Below are 13,482 nucleotides of genomic sequence, written 5' to 3'. Positions count from 1 at the left end.
AATCGGGGTCAATCTGATATCTCGAGTGCAATTGTGCGCATACGCGTCGGCCTGTACAATCATACAATAATGGGGGAGAGAATTGTTAGAATTAGTAATAAAGAGTGCCTCGATGCTGTTAATGTACCATATCAGGTTGACCCCCAGGATACCGTGGACAATTCCAGGTGACTGGTCCGTAATTAGCTAGTTAGCTAATTATGGACCAATCACCTGTCGTTCTCTACAGATATTAAACGACGCAACATTATCATGCATGAAAGAAGATCTCTCCCCATAGATATAACATTATAGCCCTCCATGCATTATATATAGGTGACAAATGTCACTTACCATCAGGAGAGCCGTCAGCTATAAAAGAAAAGGACTATGTTAGCCTCCTATAATCAATACTACTATAAATATCGGATAGTTCGAAGAGTTTTGTTATGTGAGATGTAATTAATACTTTCAGACTAATAAAGTGTCTGTCTCGTCAAACTGTTGATTCGTTAATTGACATTGTAGACAAAACATGTCATTTACTAATGTGTTATTAGTTCGTAACAAACGATTTACTTAAATACACAAGCTTGCGTCACTAGGTACAAAAATATATTTTGTATGAAACCAATGTTTTAAGGCGTCATATTTGGTAACTTTAATTCAGTTTGTGCCAGTTTTAATTTATTCATTTTGCTGGTTTCGTGGCATGTGCAAGGCATAAAAAATTAAAACAAGTTTTGTGTGAAGCTGTGTAATGAAAAATGAAAAATGATTTGGTCGACTGTCGTAAGGAGAGTGCCGACTCTTATAAAACATAGTGTTAATTGCTCTGTACTTAAATCCAATTTCATTATATAAGCAATACCTAATCAGGATATAGGATATTCTACAAATACCAGAAACATTTTACTTCGAAATTATTGTATTTTTACAAATAATGAGAAAACAAAGCTATTCAGAGTGATTTTCATTAGTCCATTTTGTGACCTTACAAGCACCGGTTGCCATGGAGGAAAATTCCTTTAAATCGGATTAATTCTACATGTTTTCATCTTATTTGTAATATATATACAAAAAAAATATACGTTTACAATATATGCACACATTTACAAAAGGTTTATAAAGCCTTCAGAAAAATCTGTTTATAAATCTATAAGTAGATTCTTTTGTACTTTACGGTTATGTCGAAACTAATAGTTAATACTTTGTAATACAACTTTTTCTATGTAGAGGATATAAGCTACTTAAGCTGCCTTCTATCCCGCTTTTATAGATATTCAAGAGATAATGAGGTGAATCCCCAGATTATGAGAGAAACACTCAAAGCTTTTTAAGTGTAACTGGTAAAAAAAAAGAGGAATACATAGATAATAATAAGACATATGCCAAAGGAAAGAAACCATAAAGAATGAGGCAGAAAAAAATAAAAAAAGGAACTAAAATGTCAAATAAGGCTACGGTCCAACTTAGTAGTAACCGCTGTCAATATCATGACCTTTCGACCACATCATCACGTGACATCCGTGGAACTCGTAATGCCATTTCTGAGGACTAGGATATTTTCGTACCCTACAATTTCTGTGTCATATCATACCCTGATATTTAGCGACAATAGTAGTATAAAGTCAAATAAAACAATTTCAAATTAATAGCGACCGTATTATAAAGTAATAGTATATATATATATATACTTCCGTCACTTGAATAGTCCCACTATAAGAATTCCGTGCCCACGCAGAGATTTTGTACTTAAAATCATTTATTCACATAGGCCTTTTTTCTACCTACACGTCATGTTTTTTATCACTATCACCCTACCGTTCAGTCCGGCTAGCTACTTCAGTTGTGAACTGTCAAGAAACTTAACCAAACTATTTTATTTTCATGTTATTAATATTCCACTTGTTGGTCACGTTTTGTGTTTTCTAAAATCTAATTAGCCACATTAGTAAGAATATTAACACATTAGCTCCACATATTCCGTTAGTTTATACGAAACAGATGCACAATCTAAATGCTGAGTGACATAGGATAGGGGACTAGACTCTACTCTAGAGTAGAGTCTAATTCCATGTCTACTTATCTATATCAGATTGACGTCCTGTTAGGCAGCGGAGTCAGGATTGAAGAAAAAGTGCAACGTGAAACTAGTTATGAAAACGTATAAAACTATGCTCTCTGCCTACCCCGTAAGGGATCAAATGTTTTATGATATCATGCTTAATAACCAACTGATTTAAGTCTATCTACGAAACTTTTTGGAATTTCGTTATAAATGTTATACCAAACTTTATATATAAATACTTAAATAGGTATTTATATATTCAAAATATCTTTGCTTCAATTCATACATGTCAATAATGTGCCTACATTTTCTACATATTCATGAATTTGAAATCGTGTAAACATTGTAAACACATCGCTTCATGTCCTATCAGCTGAAACGACTATTATTGTGTAGGTGCTATGATTTAGAAATTTTAATACAAACACCTATATGTTTTACGCTAGAGAAATTTAAGTGATAAAAATAATTATGGTAGAGATTACAGTAATAGTCATATAACTACAACCTATTTCTTATACACAACAATTACAATTGTTCAGTTTCAAAATTTACTATAGATACATTTTATTTTTATCAATAAACTAATTTCATTTGTATTCATTCTCAATCAAACGCAAGTGCAATTTCTTATATCCATCTAAAGGTGTCTTGGAATTTACTCGATTTTTATATGAAAACACAATACATATGACCAGGATCATATAAATTGATACATATAAACTTACTGAAAGAAACCTTCGTAATTATAGCGAAAACTATATCAAAATCTGCAACTTTGACTTATACTATTTAGTGTTTGGAACTGTCACATATGCTGGATAGGGTTGCCAACAATCCCTAACCTTGTGAGAATAAATTATAAATCTAATTAAAACTCGTATACTATATTTTTTACCGATATCAGGCAGGTGAAAACTGGTACAAACTTGTACGAGGAGAAAATTTCCTCGAGCTGAAGTACAAACATTTCGTATTTATACGAAGATCCTAGTACAGTTAATATTGGTGGTGGGTCGGTACAGTCAATAACCAAGGTAATGAAAATATATAATATAAAACTGTATAAATAAAATATATTATTATATAAAAAATTTAGATATAATATCGCAACTGTATTTTCTCTAGAGTAATCTTAGTTTTCATTTCAAATCAAAACGCAAGTCAATAAAATGTCAATGCAATAAATTTCCTGAAGTTCCCACGGGAAGGCGGCAACAAACAAAACAACAAGAACTAATTTATATCCCCTTTTTTCAAGTGGTCTCTTTACTTAAACGCAAACATTGTCACAGTATAACTACTAGTTCTGAACGCGGAATGATTACGGCGTTGTATAATGTGATCCGGTGCACTGGCGCGGAAACCAGGTTTTACGTGGGAACTCAAGTCAATAAAACGGGGGAAAGTTGTAGGTTTCCACTTAAAGAGATTAACTTAGGTTATCTGTAACAATGGTATCAAGTTATAAACTTAATCCTCATTATATATGCATCCAAGCGACCGATCTTATTTAAACTAATACTTTATTAATTTTTCAAGATAATTATCTTATAAACATCCATTACTAAATTCTGAAAATGTCTGACTTAATCAATTTTCAGAAACCAATTAAATAATTCACAGTATTTAGAAATCACTAACTTCGGACTGTGGCTTCGTTTGTGTGACCGTAATAAACTAAGATAAAAAGTGTTACGGTAATATGAACAAATATACACATTAAAAAAAACACCCAGACCAATATAAACATACTCATGGAGATCAAAGCAAAAATATTGAGCGACGATCGAACCCACGACCGTCACTAAGTAAAGTAGTGAGTTAAAACACCTGCAAGGTCGATTGCTTGTAGACATATACAATCATATTTAGTCAATGAGGACATTTTCTAACGGACAAGTATGTATGTATGTATGTAACCAAGCGGCGCGTACGCACGTGCCTGACTTACTTTGTCTCCAATTAAGTAGCAACCTAACATATACTACAAATGCCAAGGTTTATTTGTGACATTGTCACATGTTAACGCTTTAACCAAGCATCATGAAGGATATACGTAATATTTGAGATGGAAAAATATAAATATTCTTTATTCGAATAAACTTAAATTTCTATTTATTCGAATTAGAATAATTGAATCACTCATATGTTAAAAACATTTTTCTATTCTATTAGGCATTTATAATACAAATACAGATTCAGTCAAGAATGAGTAAAGACTTAGTAAAGTCTGTTGCTTTTAAAATAAATGTTAATATTAGTGTAAATACAAAATAAAAGCATGAATGAACATAAACTTGCGTTAAATTTCAATATAAAATATAGCCTATGTGTTATTCTGATGCATAAGCTATATTACTGTAAAGTTTAATAAACATCCGTTCAATAGCTTTTGCGTGAAAGAGTAAGAAACGTCCATAATTACAAACTTTTGCATTTATAGTACTAGTAATATTAAGATATAGTTAGTTGAATGACAAAATAAAGCAAGCCGGGTGTTCGAAACAGATCAATCACTCAAAATCGATCACGGTTACACAGATGAAGTCTAGAGCAGAGGGCAAGTTCATAAATACCAAAAATTATTTAATTGTTTTTGAAAATTAATAAATGCAAACTTCGCGGACTTCGATAATGGATGCTTTTAAGATAATTATTTCAGTTCTATTAGTTTAAATAACATCGGTCGCTCTGATGCATATATAATGAGAATAAAGTTTATTTCTACAGTACCATTGTTACAGTTAAAGTAATTTAATCTCTTTAAGTGGAAACCTACAACTTTCCAGTCCTCCACTTAGCAAGTTACCGTCTGACAAGAGGGCGACTACACTCAATGTGGAAGATTTTTTTTATATTTATTAAAGCTTTTACCAACAACACAATCTACCCATCAGTCGAGTTGATCCACAGACAACACCGAACACGTCCAATCGTCCACCCCCTCAGGCGGGCAGACTCCATGATGGATTTTCACCTCCTAAAAAAAAAGGATAACAACGAGGGTCCTCGTGCAGGAGTGAGATTTTTGATTTCGGTACGACGGATGCTATTTTATAGACAAGTATACAAAGTTAATCGCGATTACGTCAGTTTTTTTAGTAAAAGATAGGTCTTACCTCGTGATGCAATTTCTTCACGTCAAAATTCATTAAATTCCATTGAGAGAAAACAAGAAAAACGGAACACTTTCGCATCTATAATATTAGCAAGGATTAAATATTAGTAACTACAACGAAAATATTGTATTATTTTTGAATTAAGTCCTTTCTATGTACCAAAAAATAATAACAGCTGAGTTTGGCGTCAACTTGGTATAGGTTGATGCCAAATCGAAGTAATATATGAAATATCACGGTTTCCTTGAAGAGGAAGAAATTAAAGTAATAATAATTTATAGTGCATAAAATTTAAAGGCAGGCAACCCTAAATCGACCTCATCCAGTTGGATTACTCTGCTCGACTCAAGTATGAAGATCGACCCAGCAAATCAACAGGTCAGAGAGCGACCGGTTACTTCTATTGGATGGGGAAGGGGATTACATTGTGTTCATTGACTTGAATCTTATCTGATTGAATGCGAATATAGACCAGTTTAGCACCGTTTAGTTCCCTTGAGACTATTGTAACGTTGATAATAAAAAAAATTCAAGGATAAATGTGGATTGGTACACCTGCGTGATCTAAAGGGATATAGCGACGAATTCGCAAGGAGATGACCACAGTAATTTTAAAACGGTGTAAAAATTTGGACATGTTTGTTAATTTCAATCAGGATCGTTTAGTCTACTAACTGGCTGAGTTAGTAGACGTCTATTATAATCGCCAAGCTGTCTGCTTTGTAAGCTGTGTTTCGATTGTGACATTTGTCCTCCGAAACGGGAATGTTTAGGTGGAATCGCCGGGAATTCATGATAAGGTGATATCCGTAATTCATGTATATAAACGGTGTGACTGTTTACCATAAGATGGGCCGTGTTGAGCTTGTTTGTCATTTCAATTAAGTAACAGAAAAAGTACCATGTGGTTGGAGGCTAACCTTATAGGATACATTGCAAGGGTCTTTGCAAAGGTGCTTTCTAGTCTCCTATTACGACCCACTAACGTAGAATGTTATATAGAGTTAACCACCACTTAGTTTTGGAAAACATTCGAGTAAATTCGCCACAATGGATTAAGTGACCTCATTGCATATCACTTTTTCATATTCAACCAGTGGCCAGAGTATACAATTCGCGCTGGCGAGTTCGGTCTCCATTCAGAAAAAGTTACCACAGGATAGTATTGTTACAAGTTGAGTGGTTGTTCAACGGTCGGTTGTAGACAAAGTTTGTATCTGCTTAAATAGAACACCCAACGTAACGCAACAAATAGGGTAGATAGATTAGACGAACCTTTTTTTACAATACTCATTAGATTTTCATAATTAATTTTACAAAAATATGTATTATATAATTAAAAACAAAGTTCACGCTCACATTACTAAAATAGGTTTAGGATTTAGTCTTTGTTTCCTATACATATTATAAAATCGTAGTGTCGAAAAATTTATGTATACGTGTTAAGTTTAACGTTAAAATACCTGGAGTAATTATATGAAATTTTCACAAAATATGAGCTAAAAATCTTTGTGATAAATACAATGGACCCACATTTTATTTTGCTATTTAATGTAACTTATTTCTGAATAGCGCCACCCTTATTACCTAGGTCTATAAAAATAAATCTACAACCTATTTTCAGACTTAACAAACACCAAAAATATTACAAAAATCTGTCTAGCTGTTTTGAGTTCCATAGCAAATACTGTGACACGAAATTTAAATGTTATTTCTCTAACCGTACTATGCAAATAAAATATATTCAGTGTATATTATTTGTTCACCTGTCTCGCTGTAAGTGCGCCCACTCCATACCTTTCCGAGCGTTGGAAAAACCTTACAGTTCAATGAGTATACGAGCTAAGCTGAGGTGTCTGGGCGAATTATTATAAAATAAACATTATTTACATATCGACAGTGTCGTAGTCTAGACACCGTCTCAAGAATAAAATGTATTTCATATATTTTCTCGATAGTTCCCGGGGCGTGTCTGTATCTGAATATTGAAAGTGAACAGAAATATTCTTCAGAAATACATTTCTCTGTACGACTCCCTAATTGAACACTGCATACGAGACATCAACTTTCCGCAACTGTGATCAATACTTTGGACAAAATTTTATCGCAGTGGAATCAGTATTAGGAATACATTTGTAGCTCGTACAATATTTGGCATATTGATAATATAATCAGGGCGCAAGAGTAGGAAATGTTACAAGTCCCGTCATTTAAGAGTCACTCAATCATATCTGAACATAACACAAAAATAAATCATGTATATGAAATATTATCGGACGGAATTAGTGGGTTAGCACCTCGCCTTACTTCCAGTGGTCGTGGATACGAAAATACTAATTAATAATAATAATAATTTATCGACAAAGATAGAAAGAATTTCAGTTTTCTAAAAATTATTCAGACATTTATTAATATAGTTAAACAAGTTTTAATACGACTTTTATATATATATAAATAAAGGTATTTACGTGTCTCGACGTTTCGACTATGTATGTATATATGTGTACTAGACGCGAAGGTTTAAAAATAAGTATTATGACATTAATAGTTACTTCAATGACAAACTATGATACAGGTACTTACTTTTAGACAGAATATATTGTTATTTGTTAATTATGTACGTATATTCAGGAAATAAAGATATAGTTTAAGTAATAGACAGTTCATTTAAAAAATCCGAAGTAGAGAGTACAGCTACTTATAAATCTATACTAATATTATAAATGCAAAAGTGTGTCTGTCTGTACGGTTGTTTGCTACCATTTCACAACTAAACGACTGAATGGATTTTATGATTTTTTATAACGAGATAGGACTCAATCCAAGATTAAACATAAATTATATATAAATTCTAAAGTAGGGGGTGAAATAAGAAATGTAAGTTTGGCAGACGAAGTTTCGGGTAATTGCTTGTATTATAAATGTAAAAGCATCTGCATGCCATCTATCTGTCCATTTATTACATTTTTACGACGAACTGGCTGAAGGATCTTAATAAAATTTGACGTAATGATATATATGTCACTTGGGAGGATAGATGTTCAGTTATTTATATTGTTAACCTGGTAATTTTATCTTTATGTATCATTACATAATATAAAACAAAGTCGCTGTCGCTGTCTGTCCGGCCCTGTCTATCTATCTTTAAAACTACGCAACGAATCTTGAAGCGGTTTTTTTATTAATTAGTATGATTCTATAAGGTTTATATATATAATACACCCGAGCGAAGCCGGGGCGAGTAGCTAGTATAGTATAAAATTTATGTCGTTTCCCCTGTCTGTTCTCTTAAATCTTTTAAACTGCGCAACGGATTTTAATGCAGTTTTTAGCACTAGATAGAGTGATTTAAGAGAAAGGTTTATATGTATGACTAGCTGTTCCATCGACTTAGTACGCGTGGAATTTTATTGTCTTTTTCTAAAATAAAAGATTTTCATTAATTAAATTTACGCGTGGAAATTTATTGTCTTTTTCTAAAATAAAAGTTTTTTTTTTAAATAAAAGTAGTCAAGTTACTCCTTATTACACAGCTACCTGCCAAAAAAAGTCCCGTCAAAATCGGGCCAGCCATTTCAGCCGGAACAAACAGACCGACAGACAGACAGACAAAAATGATAAAAAATGTTATTTTGGTGTATGCACCACAAGTATACATATGCATGTAGTAAAAAACAGTTATTTCAATATTATAAACAGACACTCCAATTTTATTTATATGTATAAATATATATACATTCGCGCGATACCGGGTCGGCTACCTAGTGGTAAATAAAGGTGACTCTTTCGACGTATATAAAGGTCAAGTTTTTTGTATTCATATTTTTTTTCTGCTGCCTAACAGATTCATTTGAGAACTGAATTACTTTTTTTTAAACGCCAGTATGTTAACATCGTTTTCAAATATAGGTGTCTATGTCTAACATTAAATGAAAATACCGTGCATAAACAACTATTGCCATGCACGCTTATCATTTCAGTAATCGTTTTGTTACTCTGTGCTGCGTAAATATGCTTTAATCGACGTATTAAATTTACTTATTCGTGTTACAACTCGGTTAAATATAAATAATAATAATAAGTGTAAGTGTCGAGAAAACAAGCAAAAGCTGAGAAAAAAATATATATATTTTGCATACAATATTTACAATTTAAATTGTTCCCTGGTACCTAAACTAAGTAGAAACTTAAATTTTAGGTACCAGTTCCGTATCTAATAATAGATATTTAGTTGTCAAAGAAAATAGACGAACTCGCGGGTGATAGTTTGTATAGTCATAACCTACCTACTCGCCCCGGCTTCGCACGGGTGTACATGTATTATATATATAAACCTACTTCTTGAATCACTCTGCCTATTTACGAAAAAATCGCTTTTTAAATCCGTTTCGTAATTTTAAAGATTTAAGCATACATAGGGACATCGACTTTGATTTTTACTATGTAGTTATAATAAGTACGTACTGAGAATTAGTATGTACATATACCAGTAATATTGGAAACAATATTTTGACTGAACCTCGCACGTCGAGACGTGGGCCGATCGTTTGTTTCTAAAAACAGATCTCCAGAATAGGATTTCCACAATTTCACACAATTCAGGACGCCTCGCCTCTCAGTTCAAGCGAATTGACAGTGTTGGGAATTATAGATTAATTATATAAAGGAAGTCGTCAACAAGTGTTTATTTTCGGTAATTGGTATGTTCAGTTAACTAGCTCTTACCCGCGGCATCGAGTGCATAAACTTTTACCCTTCCTAATTTTTTTAAACTAAAAGAAAACGGATGTACGTCTGCGTGATAACATATTAGGTCATATACATAATACTATACATATACATAAAATTGTGTCTGTTTGAAATATTGAAATAACCATTTTTACTGCATGCATATGAATATAAATGCGGTACATACTCCAAAATAACAATTTTCACAATTGTCGTCTGTCTGTCTGTCTGTTTGTTCCGGCTAATCTCTGAAATGGCTGTACCGATTTTGACGGGACTTTTATTGGCAGGTAGCTGATGTAATAAGAAGTAAATTAGGTTACTTTTATCTTAGAAAAATTCTTTTATTTTATAAATATAAAGTTAAATTCCATGCGAAGTCGCGGGTACAGCTAGTTTAAACTAAGAGTAAAAGACAGACAACTTTTGGATTTGTATTATGGATAAAATTAGTAGGTATATAATAATAAAAATCTTATTTATTGCTCTTCACAAACATCGTACACAATGGCAACATATACATGTAGTATTTTAGATAATAATAATAATATATAATATAACATATATACATATATGATATATGTACATGTATATATATTATCATATAAACTGTATATTTACCATGATTACTGATACTAATGTTATAAATGCGAATGTGTGGTTTAGTGCATGTTTGATGCCTTTTAACGATTAAACAGCTGAATGGTATTTAATGAGATTTTACGTGAAGATAAACTGTATCACGGAGACGGACGCATGCCATTCTATATGTCAAATAATATAGTTTATTAACTTTAAGGGGTGAAATAGGGATGAAAGTCTGTGTAGCCGAAATCGCTAGTACCATTAAGAGCTAATCATATCAACTATATTGCAATTATACACATTATATCAATGGGATATTTATCATAACAATATTAGTCATCCCGATATGTATATATAATAGAATAGAATAGAAAATTATTTATTCAAATAAACTTATATTTAAGCACTTTTAAATAGTCGCACTTAATTTTTTTAATCTACTCATTAAAAAGTCTCATTACAATAAGAACGAGCAAAAAATTGATGTTTAAAAAATATGTTGTTACATTTTATTTTTAAGTTAAAATGTATGAATACAAACTATCAAATAGCATTAATGCTGTATGTAAATTAAAATATAAATGTATTTTATATTTTAACTCCAATGAATTAGTTAAATAGAGTCTAAATTTAAAATACACAACTAACTGGTTGAAACACTAAGTAAGAGTATATCAGTCGTAGTGATTACTATATATAGAGTTGTATTGAAATGGACCGTCAATAAAGTTTAAACCAGTAGCCAATATCGTATCCATTTTTAATATTATAAATGCGAAAGCGTGTCAGTGTCTGTCCATCTACTTTTTTGTTACTATTTCAACGACTAAATGCTGAACGGAGCTTAATGAAAATTGACGTATGGATAGATTGTATTACGAGAACGGTGAGAGGCGAACTTTTATTGCAAATCAGATAAAGTCGCGAGACGAAGCTAGTTTGATATAAATAAAATAGACTAGATTTATATATAACTGACTCGGATTGATTTCTCTCAGGTGGAAATGATGAGAGAATATTATATTATATTGTGTCGTGTGGGAGTGTAATAGTGTAATAACGAAAATTGTCCCGTATTTTTCGATACCGTGGTCGTACTTTTTGTACTTCATACAGATTTTATTACTGCCCGAAATAAACACTTTTGTATAGTTATGACGTAATATCTATCGTAATTACTGCTCAATTTTAAGTAAAGAAATTCGGTGGTCTAACGGTTGTTCACACCGTTTTACTTCCTATAGTCGTGGCTTCAACTTGGTCTGGGTGATTTATATTTAAATTATGTATGAATTTAAAAAAAAATGTATTTATATTTTGATATCAATTCTCTAGTACCAATAAAACAAGCTCTGGATGTATAAATTATCCGGAGGTTATTATTAATATTAATGTATGAAAACTATGCAACAAAGTTACGTGATTTAGTTTGAAACTTGCATCCTTGTTTATTCATGCTTATTCCACCGTTTTCATAACACTGAAACTTGTTACAGATCTATTTTAAGTAGGCAGGCTGCTAGTTCGAGTGAAAATTAAACACTGTAATATGTTTAATTTCCACTCGAACCAGCAGCCTATCACGATTTTATGCAGGTGCAGTTCTATTTTGAAGACAAACATTCTCATAACATTGTTTTATATTTAATAATTTAACATAACATGAAACCTATACCTACATATATTTATTATATTTAGGAATTTAACATCACATTACAACATGATGGAAGAAAGTACCTATAAAATAACGACATAATTTCTGAAATTCGTGCCTAGATTCGAAATTTATCTTTTCTCTCTCTTTATAATATTAAGAAAATTATACGCAAGATAAGGACAAATCAACTAGAGAAAACAACAAGAAAAATTAAACGTATAACGATTTCATACATAAACAGTGCAACTCATCATCAGCATCTGCGTGGTTGTACCTCTGTCTCTCTTCCGTTAAGTACCTTGTAAGGTGTATTTCGGTTAAATAGTGAGATAAGGCAGTGAAACTACAGAGTACGGATATATCTTAATCCTTCGAAATTTGGCAGTCCCTGAGTTCTGTGGATGTCACATAATAATCCGATGTCCGTGGTGCTTCATACACGTGCGCGACGGTAGCCAATTACCATCAGATGGCAATTACAAAAAATATTGGAGCAATTTTATATTATAACGCATCTCCACTCAAATAGTGTCAGAAATCATAAACCATGAAAATCATATTTATTACTCTTTAGTTTTAGAATACATTATTCTAATTAAGAATACATATATGACTTGTCACATATGTATTCTTAGTCAGTGCAGTAGAATTGTATATGAATACAATTCTACGGCACTAAGTAAGTTAGTACACATTTGGAATAGCCTTTACAATATATTTATTTCAATGCAACTATTCAGCAGAGGTGCGATAATTTAAAAAAAATGTACTTACAGTGAGTGACACTGAAGACGAAAAGAGAGAAGAGTGCAAACCCCATCAGCACTACATATAAGGTGAGCCTCTTCCGCGGGCCGCACGCGAAGATCCCGATGACGCGGGACAAGCTCCCGACAGCGTGTGACATTGTACGTCTGTACAACAAAATTACATACATATAAAACACTGTTTCCTAAAAACGAAAAGATTACTTACTCCACAGGAATACAGGCTGTTGTTAAATGACGAAGTGACACCCATAGTCTTCGTAGGGTGGACGATCAGCTAGTTAACCATTTCAGTTAAAAAAAAAAGAATATTACCCCCTGCACTGGCTATTCCCATGCTTCACTATTGTAGCCCACCAAAAGATTATTTTACCGCCCCAGTAAACATTTCTAGTGCACGAGCAGTGATTGCGAGCACGATTGATTGTATACTGACAATCCTGAGACTCGGAGCTTCATTTTGTAACGTTATAACTAATAACTCTCAATTGCAACAGATTAAAATTGATTGGTTTGCAATTGTTTATGTACCACTTGAGAATTGCATATGCAAGTGTCGTCGGCCGTAATTGC

The 13,482-nt window shown here is 32.4% G+C and overlaps 1 protein-coding gene across 1 annotated transcript in view; it reads right to left on the bottom strand.

Moving 5' to 3' along the window:
- LOC131849276 (alpha-1,3-mannosyl-glycoprotein 4-beta-N-acetylglucosaminyltransferase A-like) overlaps nucleotides 1-13,049 on the bottom strand; it is a 31,182-nt gene extending 18,133 nt beyond the window's left edge. The window contains exon 1 of the mRNA XM_059199312.1: nucleotides 12,917-13,049. Within this exon, the coding sequence (XP_059055295.1) occupies nucleotides 12,917-13,049 (133 nt within the window). The remainder of the gene's footprint in view (nucleotides 1-12,916) is intronic.
- Between the last annotated feature and the right edge of the window lie 433 nt (nucleotides 13,050-13,482).

Source organism: Achroia grisella, unplaced genomic scaffold (genome assembly GCF_030625045.1).
Source record: "Achroia grisella isolate CSIRO2021 unplaced genomic scaffold, CSIRO_AGI_Agris_v1 utg640, whole genome shotgun sequence".
Classification (NCBI taxonomy): domain Eukaryota; kingdom Metazoa; phylum Arthropoda; class Insecta; order Lepidoptera; family Pyralidae; genus Achroia; species Achroia grisella.
This window is presented reverse-complemented; position numbering and strand designations above follow the sequence as displayed.